The sequence below is a fragment of the Sylvia atricapilla genome, chromosome Z (genome assembly GCF_009819655.1).
Source record: "Sylvia atricapilla isolate bSylAtr1 chromosome Z, bSylAtr1.pri, whole genome shotgun sequence".
Lineage (NCBI taxonomy): Eukaryota > Metazoa > Chordata > Aves > Passeriformes > Sylviidae > Sylvia > Sylvia atricapilla.
In genome coordinates this window covers 14,089,635-14,104,291 of record NC_089174.1, presented here as the reverse complement: position 1 = coordinate 14,104,291, position 14,657 = coordinate 14,089,635, and the positions used below count along the sequence as shown (strand labels likewise).

Sequence of the window (14,657 nt, the reverse complement as noted above, 5' to 3'; positions counted from 1 at the left end):
TTTCGTGTCTTTAAAAACCTTCCAGAAGAGGATGAGGATGGAAAGACTCCAACACAACCACTGTTGAATAAAGGCAGGCATTTTCCATCTTTTTGTGTTAAATCATTCTTTCACATTGTTGATTTCAGTTTTACTTTTGTAATTCTTTCTACACCTAAGTACCAGAGAGGAAGATACCAACCATGCAATATTTATTTGTTTCTTCATACCTGCTTTTGAATGTGCTTCATCCTTAAGGACTAGGCTGTGAAAGAAAGGCAACATTGTGGAAATTCCCAGAAGTTGTTTCTACTGAGAAAGGATTTGCATTAGTGTTGGAATTAAAAGGTTCTTCTCTTAAAGAAGGATTTGAAATATGTTCAGGACCTTTCTGCTTTCTAAGTTCTGTGTCTCAGGTGTCTGTCTGGGTCTTTGCTTGGTATTTAGGAAATAAATCTGATGGTGTAGTGAAGTGCTCTCACTTTATTCGGTGTATCTTCCAAAGTCATGGTTGTTGCTCTGTTACTTGGAAATAGTTCAGTATCCTGAAAATTAAGACTTAGTACAGCTACTCAGTGAGGTGATCATGTTAAAATAATGCATTTTGAGAAATTACCTGAGCAGTTTTCACTTCCTTGTTTATTTCCGGCTTAAGTTAATCAGGTGTTTTTGCCTTAATTACAGTTAATCTGAACTATTTTGACATTTTCTTCATAATTTCAGCAGCTAGAAGCTTCTGTGTTTTAATAATGGAAAGTGAGATTATATCTTGAAGCACAAAATGGCAGTTTGGAAGAAGTCCCAATATGGAATAAAGTATTATGTTAGTGTAAATCAGTCATGGATGTGCTCTAAATTAAAAAATTCCTAATAAAATAAGGACAAAGATGAATGTCAGACTCCTGGCTCTTGCTCAGACTGAGGTTTTAATTAAGGGAAAGAGGTTAGGGTTTTTTTTTCCTGCAGTTCAAAAAAATTATCTTTATTATTCTTACTAAAATTGCTATTATTGTCTTGTTCTCAGTAAATCAAATAACTTTGTTATGCAAAACAGTACTTTGTGCAAAAGGTCCCAATATGCATAAATAGCTTTTAATTTCACCACCTGATTTAAGGAGAGAATTGTTTAGGACTTGACATTTACTTGTAAATGTTAGTTACCTACATATTTTTAGAGGAAATTCTGTTGTTTGCAAGAGGTTGATTGCATGGCCTAAAGCTCTGGAGCAAAGTTAATTAAATTGTCCAGGCAAATGTCTGTGTAAAGACCTCAAACATCCTTTATATCTCAGATGCCTGCTAAATTATTTCAGCTGCAAAAATTATAAGTCTCTGGACGCTCTTAAGTACAGACATTTTGGTTTATATCCAGTGAAAAAAGCCTTGGATTTGGGGGTTGGGGTGTAAAGAAAATTTTTTACAAGTATGTAAATCACAAAATATTAAAGAGTTGCATCTGATGATTTTCAAAGTGATTAACTAGAACACTTACAAATTTCACCATATATTTTTTTTCCCAGATTCAAAAAGCTCATCCTCTCCTTTAAACTTGGCTGACCAAAGACTTCTTGATGCCAGTTCTCAGTTCCAGAAGAAACAAGGCAAGAGCAATATTGACGTCTGGTGGCTCTTTGATGATGGAGGTAATGTGCTTTATAGTTTAAAAAAGTTTAAATGTTGATTAAAAGAAAAAATATTGGAGCAATTCTGGATTAGTTGCTAATGGATATATGTCAGTCAGTTCATATAAAATCTGTACTATTTAACAAAGTGCAATTTCCTTAATTGGTCTCAAATTCAAACCACAGGTTTGACACTGTTGATTCCTTACCTTATCACAACCAAGAAAAAGTGGAAGGACTGCAAGATCAGGGTGTTCATTGGTGGAAAAATAAACAGGATTGATCATGACAGAAGAGCGTAAGTTTGCCTTAAAAATTCCATTTAAAATGCTAATACACAATGTTACACTTCGGATTACTTTCTCTCCTTACTTTCCTTATTTCACTTGTTCTTTCCTGGAGGTGTGATCATACTCTGTTGCCTTTCTCAAAAAAACATTTAGTTTCCCCCAGATTGTTTTTGGGTGAGTTACCACAAACCAATTTTTCTGCAATATTGTCTGACACCATTTTCAAGTATTTTCTGATATTATCTTCAAAACAGCTCTTCTCTTATTTTAAAGCTATAAAACAAACTGTTTGAGATTTTTTTCCAAAGCGTGTTATAGTCATATGCCAAGTTAGTTTGATTGTAGTCCTTGTTATATTTAAGAAGCCTTTTTTCTGTCTCTTAAACCAGTTTTTTTTATTACCAAACATCTGTCTGTTTAACCTGTGAAATAATCAGAACTACAGTCATATATAAAGGCTTGTTTTTCTGATGCAGGATGGCTACTTTGCTTAGCAAATTTCGGATAGACTTCTCAGATATTATGGTCCTTGGGGATATTAATACTAAGCCAAAGAAAGAAAAGTAAGTGTCAAAACACATCTTGTTCATTCATTGAATTTCTGATGTCTTTAATTAGAACACTTCATTCTTTCCTACATATCTTATGGTACAGAAGTTCCCGTGTTATTCAGTGTTTCACAAAAATATGGAAAAATAATTAGCAATAACTCTCATGTCTAAGAATATAGAAATCTGTATTTTACTTGAGTCTGTGGCCCTAGATTGTAATACTAAATTCAGAAAAATGAAGTTTAAAAAAACCTGAATTGTCGGAGCAATCTTCTTTAATAGGAGAGATGTTCACCAAAACTTAAATGATCTGAATCTCATGAAGTCATAGTTTAATTAACAAAGCTTGGTCTTAAAGTAGCCCGATTTGGGTTTTTGTTTTGTTTTTTCTTTTTCTCTTCTCCTATTCTAACTTGTTTGGACTTCTAATATACACAGGAATGATCATATATGTGATATTTCTTACTTTCAAATTCAAAAAATGAAGCCATGGATGGCTTTCAGCACAAATTTAGAACAGTATGTGTATAATCTGAAAATATCCTCCTTTGCCATTGTCCTCCTTTCCCTTCAGACCTTCTTGAGTATGCTGAAGTTTCAAAAGTATCTTTTATATGGGCATGCATTTTTCTGAAAGTCTTGATATGCTATGGAAATTGAGAAGTGTTATTTTAGAACTTTGCTAAATGCTGAAGTTAATATGAGTCTTTTATATCTTTTTTAAAAGCTTTTTTAAGATGTATAGAATACATTGAGCAACTAAAAGAAAGTTAAACAAAATATTTCTGGCACTCTGGTGCTCTTTGATATTCAATTTCCAGGAGCCTGCTACAATGAAAGGTGGAAAACTGATGGAGTAGCACCCATTTATGCATCACAGTAGAGATCCTAGGATCATGTGAAGATATTTTTGTTTAATAGAAGTGATCCATGACAGCGTTTTTCTTTCTGTCTCTGTGAATACATCCCCACAATATATCCAAAATATTTCTAAATACCATTTAGGTATTAACAACAGCTGGAAACAAGTGGAGGAAGATTAATTTTTAACTGTTGCTGTACTGTATAATGTTAATATTAGATCTCCTTTTTGCTCAGCCAAAGAATAGCAGATCACATTTGTTTTCTTTCTTTTTATTAAGAGGAAGTTATTGTACAATAACGACAACCAAGGATAGATACCCACATTACAAACAAAACATCTTATTATTTCCTGGAGGGAATGTAGGTAAAAAAGTAGGGTAACATGAGTTGTTCTTTTTAGTAGGAATTAATTCTTCCTTGATCTTCAGAAGGTTTTATTCTGAAGTTCTTGCTCTAAAGTCCTGTTAAATTCAAAGTATTCATATTCTTAAAAGTGCAACGGGAAGACTAAGTTAGGTATCTCTGGTGTTTTTCATTTGAATGTGGCTCCTGGACTGTACTGGATAGAGATAAAAGAAAAAAGGTAAAAAGATCAAAGCCAGAATCCTAACAGCAAGAGTATGAGACTTGATAGCTTGTTTTTACTGTAACAATGTAAGCTCCTCCTTCTTCAAAATTACTTCTGAAAAACCTCCTCTTAGTTATTGTCCCTTTCTAAGAATAGTTCTGTTCAGCTTCTAAAATTAGAGGTAAATTTCTGAGCTGAGTAAAACTGCTAATTGTATGGCATATTGTTTGTTGAATCACAATGTCTGCATGTGCAAAAAGCTGATTTGATGTTCTAACTGCAGCAGGCAGGGGTAAAAAAACTTGAGTTCATTTTTACATAGCAATTAAATGTAATTTCTGGTGCCATGAAAATAATTCATGACATAAAAACTCATATCTGCTCTAATGTTTGTTCATTTAATCCTTCTAGTATTGCAGCTTTTGAGAAAATGATAGAACCCTTCCGACTTCATGAAGATGATAAAGAACAAGAAGTTGCAGATAAAATGAAGGAGGATGAACCATGGAGGATAACAGATAATGAGCTTGAGCTTTACAAAACAAAGGTTCTGGTTTTTTTAGAATGTTACATCAGTTAAAACTTCCTTCTCCTACTGCATTTGTAGTAAAGGTTGTGATAACAGTGAGTTAATTCCTGTTATTTTCTCCTCCATAGCAGTTTTTGTGAATAGCAGATAAAAAGCATCTAAAACCATTTAGATGGTTCATAAAAGCCAAAAGGTTCTACATTTGAGTGTGAGGAGGGGCCTGCTTTCCTACAGTATAAGAATCATTTAGTCTATAGCCAGGTGTTTGTGACACTTTTTTTTTTTTTAACCAAACCAATGTTTTTTATTTCTTTATTTTAAAAAAAACCCGCCACCGCTAAAGCTTGCTGCTTTCATTTTTCCTAACCTTACAACATTAAGTTTTTTGATAATGAGAATGAGTTTCCACACTGAGGTAGAAGTACCTGCTTTTTGTTAATTACTCATTCCAGTTGGACACACTGGTTTTCTTTTCCTTTTTTTTAAGAATTTTTTGTCGTTTTTAAATAAAGGCTGTTCCTAACAAGTTTCATTTTATTTACAGACTTATCGACAGATTAGGTTAAACGAGTTGCTGAAAGAACATTCAAGTACAGCTAACATAATTGTCATGTAAGTAAATTATTTGAATTTGTAGTGTTACCTGAATTGATATGGAGCTGTAATTTGAAATATGAATGTAAATATGGACAGGAACAAAACTTTGCCTTGGCATTGAAGTATAGAAATATTCAAAATTTCAGTGCTCACTGTATTTATTTGTTAGAAGTATGGAGCCACTGCTTTGCTGAAGAAAAAAATGTGCTTTTTAGTGTTGTGCTTTTGATTATGCTGCTTTAGTTGTCACCTCCACATCTGTGGTGCATCTCAGGATTCTTACGTTCTTTCTACTCCTGCCTGCAGTTACTCCCCTCTTTCTCAAATCCTTCTATTTCCTTTCCTAGGGGATCTCTCTAGATAAAATGAAGTCATTTTCTTGCTCACAGATTTTTTGGGAATTGTTTTTAGTGTGAACAAGCAAGAGGCAGATTGAAGGTTTCTTATTGATGTATTTTAAAACATTGAAGATAAGGAAAATGTCCTCAGCTGAGGAGGATTCTGCATGAAGTCACCCAAGTATTAAATGGTGTTAACAGGCCAGAAGTAAGGGGGAGATAGTTATAAATTACTGCGATGTGTGAGATACAAGCTCTCAACTCATTAATTCTATGAGGGAGTAAAACTAAGAAGATGAAGAAATGTGACTCAATATTTACATCTTTCTAGAATCATCTGTCATATTTATTATTATTTGACTTGTACCTGGCCAAGCTTTTCTACTCAGTGAAAGTTGTATACCTTGTGGCTTGCAGGAGCTTGCCTGTGGCACGAAAGGGCGCAGTTTCCAGTGCACTCTACATGGCCTGGCTGGAAGTTCTCTCTAAAGATCTGCCACCAATCCTCCTTGTTCGTGGGAATCATCAGAGTGTCCTCACCTTCTATTCCTAAGAGTGTTGCACATGGCACAGTTGTGGTGAAATGGTACTGCAGTGCCCAGGGGAGAGTGACTGCTGTGGTCGATAGTTCATTAACATCACAAAGGCAAAAAGTGACTCTTCTTTCACTATTTCACTGACTTGAAAGCACACAAGGAAAGTCACTGTATTTCTAAAGTTGAGATATCTTCAGTTTTATTCTATATTTTCTGTAATTTAATCTTGCTTGATGGGGGAGGATTCCTTGTTAGACTGAAGAACAAGGTGAGCTTTTTCTTTGCTCTTTGAATAGCAGCAATAAAATGTTGTATTTTTGATCAATGAAAGGATTATAGATTTATAAAAGCCTTTTAGCCTTGAGGTGCCTTCTGAAATTAACCAAATCTCACCCATACACCCTATTTTGTAAATTTATATAGAATGTCAAAATCTGCCTTCAACTAAGAGTTTCGATCAGACTTTCTTTAGTTTTTAGTATATTCCATATTACAATAAAAATGAATGCTGCTTTTCAGTCTTCCATTGAGCTATTAGTTCTTAGTACTGTATGTTTTTTGTCATCAGAAAGTTGGATTGGATTTTTGGTTGTTGTTGTTGTTTTTTTGTTTTTTGATTTTTTGGGGGGTTGTTTGTTGTGGGTTTTTTGTGGCTTTTTTGTTGTTGTTTTTGGTTTTTTTCCTATTATTACATCTGTTCAATTTAGAAGTGTGAGAATCGGGGCAGGTCAGTAGAAGTAAAGCAAATCCCTGACATTACTGTCATTAAGTTTAACAGTTATAATAAAACTAATTCTTCCTGTAGAGAGGGTTCTTTGTCTCCAATCTGACAATGTGTACTGCTTTTGCAGTAGTCTGAGACAGCTAATTTTATCTACCTTGGCAGAGTCTTAGCTCTGCTGTGAAATCAAGCTCATCTTGCTGGCTGAGGCCTTTTACCTTAAGACAAATTGGAAGAAAATAAATGAAAAGACCTGTCCTAATTCTTGGCCTCTTAAAATTTAGTGTCACTTTGAACTTATTTTTGAAACAAAACTCGACTTAATGCTTGAATGGGGATAATACAAGCAATGTGATGCTATCTAACAGAAAACAGTACACACTATGTAGAATTGTGCTATCCAGTATAAAATATAAAAGTTGCAGTTCTCTCACATTTTTCAACAAATGGTTAAACGGACCACTAAGTTCTTAGGGGAGATGTTTTTAGGTCAATTCATTCAGTTGTCAGAAAATGAATTTAGTCTTATTAAATAATACTCAGGTTTGATCATCTGGCAATTTTGATCTATTCCATACTTCCTACTTTATACATTATCTATGTTCAATAAAGAAACTGCCAGTCTTGTGTGCCCTTTCATTGTAAATTTTGTAAGCTTCATAATTTAGTCTACTACAAACACCTGCAAAAGAAATTTCACTTGAGCCTTTGTATAAAGGCTAGTAATGTGAACTATTTTTTAAATTCCTAGTATTTTTTTGATAGAAAGGATTGCCTAAAAACATTTCACAAGCTTTTGATATTAGCATTGGACATGCTACTTCAGTAGCATGGATCAGTTTACCAGTGGGTGAGTGACTTTCATTTAAGGATGCACAGAAAAGGTTGGGGTGTTTTTGTTTTGGTTTTGTTTGTTTGGGTGTTTTGCTTTTGTTTGTTTGAGAGGGGTTTTGTTTGTTTGTTTGTTCTGGGTTGTTTTTTCTTTTGCTAAATACAGGATCACATTGAAATGTAACCGTTCCTTTTGAAGGACAAGGTATAATCGTTGTGTGGCAAGGTAGAGCTTCAACTTCTTGTGATTAAAGATAAAAATACACTGTGCAGTGTACACTGTTTTCATGTTCTTGGTAAACTGCAAAACCATCTTTTTTCTTTTTTTTTCTGTTTCTGTCAGTTGGATTTGACACTAAGGAATCATTTCACTTTTGAAAAACTTCTAAGAAAAACAAACATGCATGTCTTGCTGCTAAGTGTGAGATAACTGATGCCAGCATGAACCCAGCTTGTTACGATAAAACATGTTAAGACAGACAGTGTGGGGTCAGAGTGATGTTTCCTTCCAGTTGAGGGGATGTGGATTAAACTTAACAACATACATATATATGTTGTTAAGTTTAATATATATGTTTAATATATACATATTAAACTTAACAACATACAATATCCAGCGTAAACAGGTTTTACAGTGTGTTGTAGGGGATAAGGTTGTCACATTGTGCATATGGAATCATTACCACATTTCTCCTTGTTTTGTGGGTAACATTCTTTTGAGCAGATGGACAGTATGGTATGGACTTAGTGCTGCTATCTTAAAAAAATATAAAAACAAAACATGCACAGGTACACTTATTTAAAAGGTTTATTTGCCCATTCAGGAAACTGTTGCTTGTGATCTGTAACATGACACGGAAACTAAATGAAGTGTGTGTATACATGCATATATGTGTATAAAATTATATAAAAGTATATCTAAATATATGTAATGGGGATAGTTAAGGTCATGTCTGTGAAATACCATAGGATGCTTTTCACATGCACTGTCAGGAGTCCACTAATGCTAGGCATGAGGGCAAATTCCAGGATTATTTGCTCAATTAAATTTGAACCATTAATAGTAATTATCTGCAGCAGATGTCAGTTAGTGGCAGTCACTCTAACTCCTGCTTTGATTTTGACGCCAAATTTACTTATGTTTCAATCATCATTAATTATGTGGAAAATAAAATCACTTACACATGGCAATTCATACCTTCTTATAGATTAGGTTTCTTTGTGTGGGTTTAGAAATACAGTAATAGCTGGTGAAAATCAATTATTTATTTGTTCACTTGTATCTAGGCTTCCTTTTACATACATTCATTTTATATGCCTTTTTTCTGACATTACATATTTTAAAAATAAGTAAAAATAATTTTAAATATTTGAGCATTAGTGGGTCATGGCCCACATTGTTTGAGGATGTAAGATTTGACACTGTACTGTAACTGTCCCACACAAATGCTTTTCTAATGTTTTAACGTAATTATTGCAGTTAATACTTTGTACCAGGGGGATGTCACTGCAATAAAAGAAGTGAATTCAATACAACTGTCTTGTCTAGCAAAGCCTTTTTTTGGTGGTGGTGGTGGGAAGGGAATAATGTTTGTAATTCAAAGATTAATGGTGAATTTGGTTCCTAACGCAAATATTGTCCTAGTTTAGGGCAAATTTTGGGAGGAAACCTCCAGTTGGAGTCCCTCTGGAAAGCTAATTCAAGTGGTCCCTCCCCCAACTGGTTCAGTAAAACTTCCCTTAGAGAAAAAGTGGAAAAAACTGTTTGTTCAACAAGCAGTGTTCACAAGCATAAAAAAGGGATAATACTAAACAACAAAACCTTTTGCTGTCCTGAAGAGAGATGGCAAAATTGACAAAGTCCTTGCTGTGGGTTGTAGCTCAGCTCTCCCAGTCTCTTATCGGTCCCTCCAGCACTGGAAAATGCTTTCCTAGGCCCCAGTGGCCACAGGTGTAAGTTCCTGGTGTTCTGGGGTTTCAGTCCAGAACAGGTTTAAACACTTCCAGGAAAAAGGAAAATAAAACCACAGTCCCAGGAACTTCTCTGCCTCAGCTAGCTAAAAACAAAGTAAAAAGCAAAGGAGAGCTCTCTCTCCTGCTGTCCACTGCAGACAGCACAGTCCAGGAGCGGAATGCAGAGGAGTGCATGCAGTTTCTGGAAACCAACTGCACGCTTCTTGTTTCCAGTCTTAAAGGTGTAAAGAACCAGTCTTAAAGGTGTAAAACTTAATATCCAGCATAAACAGAACAGACAGCTGGGGGTACAAGCATCATGAAGTCACTCCAGAACAAATATGCTTATTGCATCCATCTGGTAATTACCTTTGTAGTGGAATTTGTGCAGGACCAGTGGAACTTGAAACAATTTATGTGTCTGGCATAAGACAAAAATTGTATTGTTTTTGGGGGAGAAATGTTTGCCTCTAGTAGGTCTCAAAACAGCAGTATAAGAAATGGACCATGTAAAATTTGCCATGGCTTGCCAGACAGCACAGAGCCATCCTCAGACCCTGGAGTGTGTCTCATTTGCAATGGTAGTATCTGAAAATCTCTTCTGATTCATTTTGCCCCTCCATACAGAGAAGGACTCTCTAAACTCCTCCTTAATGCCATTGAAAAAGAAGTCCACTGGGATATGAAATGTTTTGGAAAAATAGCTTCTCAGACCGTTGCAAAGTTGCTTTGTAAGCAAGACACAATTGGCCCTAACTTCAATGCACTCCACTAAAAAGTACTGAAAATCTGAAGTTTGAAAGCATAAAGAAAGGCTGAGTTCTTGTATTAAAACCTACAGAACACTGAAAAACTTCATAATCTCATCAGTTTTGGTATTTTGTTTTGGCTACATTTGGACCTCTTCTGAATATCCATTGTTAGTGTTCAAATCGTGGCCTTAGCAGTGAGGTTTGGAGGCTAGTGGGAATGGAAAGCTTGTTAAAAATACCCTGCCAGCTCCCATGGCATTGGCTCTACCCTGGTTTATTCTGTAAAGAGGCAGAGAAGATTTGTAGCCGCTTTTTCTAGATCCTCCTGTTTGCTTGGTGCAAGTGTGAAGAAGTGGATCTGAATAATGACTACCTTGCAGTGAATTCATACATTGTTGATCTTGAGCATGTGTTTAAAGGTTAAAAAAATGAGGATTTTATCAAGGTTGATCTCATTACTTTACAAGAGAGTGAAGGCTCTGCAGAGAATGATTGCTGTGATTTTGTTTTAAAACAGGGAAGCAGGACACCCTTCACCTTGGTGGTGCTGGTTCTTCACCAGTCTCACTGGTGATACTTCTTACATACCACCTCTAGGGTCCTGTAAATCTCAAAGCCTGGTTTGTATTCAGCTGGGGTGGGAGCCAGACTTTGGGTCAGTAAGACCACTCAGGCAGCAAGTGGTGCATCCCTCCTGCTATTCTGCCTTTGTGTGATGCAAAACAGGTTTCCAGGGTGTCTTAGGCTGCAATGCAAAATGTAACCAAAAGTATGTGAATTCTATCACCATCTGTTGAAATCAAGTGGAGCAGTGTTCATTGCCTCTTCTCCAGGGGTAGATATCCTCTATTAATGGACCACTGAGTCTCACTACATAACTGATAAAATTACATCATCCCATTGTGAGATGCCTCAGCCAGGGGGGAGGAGCCAAGTATTCCTATCTGGATAAAAACCTGAGCTTTTGACCACTACACCTACATGTTACCACTGGATTCCCAGAGGAAGATTGGATGCATCTGCATCACTGCCAGACCTTCAGAGGAAAGTTACACCCTTCTACGGGATCATTGTTTCAACAGAACCACATCTGCCACTCCAGGAGGACTGCAGCCGCGATTTAATTTGGCTGCTACCAACACTCTGACCAACAGGATGTCACAATGTATTCAGTGGGTTTTGGGGTTTTTTTGGTGGTGTGGTTTTTTGTGGGTTTTTTTTTTGGTGGTTTTTTTTTTTGGGGGGGGGTGGTATTGTTTTTTAACGACTACATTTTTATTTAGTTTTCCTAGTAAAGAACTATTATTCCTATTCCCATATCTGCCTGAGAGCCCCTTAATGTCGAAATTATAGTAATTCAGAGGGAGAGAGTTCACATTTTCCATTTCAAGGGAGGCTCCTGCTTTCCTTAGCAGACACCTGTCTCTTCAAACCAAGACACAGAGTTAATTCTGGATTAAGGCTGCTGGAGACCACTGCCTGTATTTAGGAGAGAGATGTAAGTTAGTCCAAAGCTTTGAGTGGAAGGAGAAAACGGTGAAGCGGTAGCAGGCACATTCTTCAAACAGCAGCAGGGAAGATATTTTTCTTGAAGTACAGGAGGCTTCCTATGCCCAGAGGTACATCTGGTACTGATAGACTGTGCTCCATCCTTCAGGCTCCTCTGGACTTGGTGATAGCTGCATGTACAGAAGTTACCAAGGCAAGCCTGTGCTGACTTCTTACTCCCTTAAATTGAACTGAAAGCAGCAGAAGAAACCTGAGAGCAGTTTCTTTGTCTCTCCTGTGGTCTACCTGCTGTCTCCTCCAGAAAACCTTGGCTTTCTATCTCCAGGAACCCTTTCTGCACCCTGCCTGTACAGCCAACTTTAATTGCACATCACAACATGTAGGGAGCAGGGAAAGGGAATCCCTCAGGATACAAACTGTCAGGCTGTGTTAAATTAAACTTTTTAACACATCTTTCTCAAAAGATCTCTCAGTAGTGAGCCAATCTACAGAGAGCAACAGCGAAGGCCTGCAGGGAAAAGTCCACTTGCTCTGCCTTCCTAATAGTGATGTAAAAATAAGACAGCCTGTCTTGTGGCACTCATAGCCCTCTCACCCCTATTGACAGCAATCTAATGGCAGTAGTCCCTGGCTCTGAAAGATTTTCCTCACAGTCATGGTCCCTGGGATCAGGGGAAAACTGACCCGGCTGAGCTGCAGCCAAAATGAACTCCAGTGTGAGGTTCCATGTCCAGGTGTATCCCCTGGTAGCCCCTCAGATCCATCCACAGTGATAATAGAACTGCTACAGAATATAATTTTTATAAGGGTGTCCTGGGTTGTAGTATAGGATGTATTCTATCACCATCTTCATGAACTGATGAATCCAATCCAGTTGGAGCAGTGCTCTTCCCAGGCCCCCCTTCCCTCTGTGGTGCCTTCTGTTAATGGCCCATCAAATGCCTTGCTGCATGACTCAGAGATAACTCCCACCGATGGTTCTCTCTCTTTAATGGGCCATCAAGGACCTCCTATATGACTCATCATCCCATTGTGAGATGCTCCGCCCAGGGGGATGAGCCAAGCATTCTCACCTGGATATAAGCTGGGATTTGGGACAGTACAGGCAGCCCTTACTCACTGGATTCCCAGAGGACCAGAGCTACCAGACCTTTCTATGGGATCACTGCTTCAGGAAGACCCCCTCGCCTGGACTGCTTCCATCACCCTGCTTGGGTTGTATTCTGACTCTGTCAGTGGTCTTTTTGTATTATTGCTTTTTATATTTTTCCCCTTTTTCTTATCATTAAATTGTATTTCTCACTCATTTTACTTTGAAACCACAACATATTTTTGGCGTCCAACGTGCGGCAAGAGAAACTGAAAAAAGTCAGAATTACAATTTTTTATTGAAAAAGACACCTGTTACAACGCTCATCATGCTTATATGTGTCTTATACCTATCTCTCTATATTTGCCCACATATGGGACACTCTCTGCCAGTCTTAATACTCCTGCGTAGACCAGGGTATGGTATTAAAATTGCTTTATTGGTCTATTATGTCCATTGCTTGATAAACTCCAAGGCAATGAACATCATTCAGAATATATACGCAGTTTTGTATACTTGTTCTGGTTTAGGATGCTATGTCTGGGGCCTCAACAATCTCACCCAGCCCCTGTGGTAAAAAATTATTTTTTCCAGCTTTTCAGGCATGACACAGCAGTTCTTGAAAATATTGAGTACCCTCTGGATGCCAAGGACAGCATGATGTTGCTGTTAGTCCTGCTTTGTTTTCTCTGTACGGCCCGCACCATGCTTAGAATCAAAACACTACATAGTGTGATACAGCATGTTCTTAAAGAAGTGGAAGAGCGAAAAAGGAGCAAAGCAACAGCATCAGCATCTACAGAGACTGTCACAGAGGAGAAGGGAACCAATGGCAAGGCAGAAGGGAACCAAAGGCGAGGCAGCAGTGTCCTCATCTACACAGACCATCACAGAAGAGAAAGAAACCAAAAGTGAGGCAACAGTGTCTACATCTATGCAGACTGTCACAGAGGAGAAAGGAACCAAAGATGCCATCCGGCATTTCCACACAAACTGTCACTGAACCGGAACAGCCTAAACCAGGTGGCAGTTGCCACCACTCAGAAGAAGAAATCAAGGAGCAAATCAATCCGCATAGCGACTGACGAGGATGGAGCAGGACCTTCGCACTCAGCTGAAGAGACAGAGACAGCGATCATCACTTGCTCTCTATCTCTGGGTGAGCTGCGTGACCTGCGAAGGGAATTCACCCGCCAGACCAACGAGTCCATCCTGACCTGGCTGCTCCTCATCTGGGACGCTGCAGCCAATGACACCATTCTGGATGGAACTGAGGCCAGGCAACTGGGATCACTGTCCCGGGATGTGGTCATTTACCAGGGAATTGGGAAAACCCAAGAAACTCTCAGCCTCTGGCAGTGACTGCTAACAAGTGTGAAAGACAGATACCTTTGTAAAGAAGACCTCCTAGTGCACCAAGGAAAATGGAACACAATAGAACAAGGTATCCGATGCCTAAGGGAATTGGCTGTGCTGGAGATCATTTTGTCAGAAGATGAGAGATTTCCTAAGAGCCCAGATGATGTCCAGTGCACATCACGGATGTGGTTGAGATTTGCACAGCTTGGGCCGAAGATGAACTCCCATTACCTGGCAACACTGCAATGGAGAGAAGGTGAGGACAGGGTGGGTGTCCTGGCAAATAAACTAAGGATTTATGAGGACACTGTCACCACCCCAGTTCGTACCCATATCTTGTCTGTGGAAACAAGACTGGCTGAGCAAGTCTGGAGCTTGATTGAAGAAGGCCATCAGAAACTGAAAAAAGAACTTAAGGAAGAAATTTACGATATCTCACCATATCTTACCATAAGAGAAGAGTCTCTGCTATTAGGAGCAGGTGTCCCCCCAGCCAGGCAGAGAGGACACACATCACGAGGTTACCTCTGGTCTTTTCTTTGAAAGCATGGAGAAGACATGAAGAAGT

At 38.0% G+C, this 14,657-nt stretch overlaps 1 protein-coding gene across 3 annotated transcripts in view; it reads left to right on the top strand.

Moving 5' to 3' along the window:
* SLC12A2 (solute carrier family 12 member 2) overlaps nucleotides 1-8,962 on the top strand; it is a 56,007-nt gene extending 47,045 nt beyond the window's left edge. Inside the window, exons 21-27 of one of the 3 annotated variants that reach the window (XM_066339143.1) lie at nucleotides 26-73; nucleotides 1,500-1,622; nucleotides 1,788-1,899; nucleotides 2,368-2,454; nucleotides 4,286-4,421; nucleotides 4,948-5,015; nucleotides 5,756-8,962. In XM_066339143.1, coding sequence (XP_066195240.1) covers nucleotides 26-73; nucleotides 1,500-1,622; nucleotides 1,788-1,899; nucleotides 2,368-2,454; nucleotides 4,286-4,421; nucleotides 4,948-5,015; nucleotides 5,756-5,891 — 710 coding nt within the window. In that variant the 3' untranslated portion in view covers nucleotides 5,892-8,962. Of the gene's footprint in view, nucleotides 1-25; nucleotides 235-1,499; nucleotides 1,623-1,787; nucleotides 1,900-2,367; nucleotides 2,455-4,285; nucleotides 4,422-4,947; nucleotides 5,016-5,755 lie in introns of those variants that run through there. The other 2 variants (XM_066339141.1, XM_066339142.1) reach the window with 2 other exon arrangements.
* Nucleotides 8,963-14,657: the final 5,695 nt, after the last annotated feature.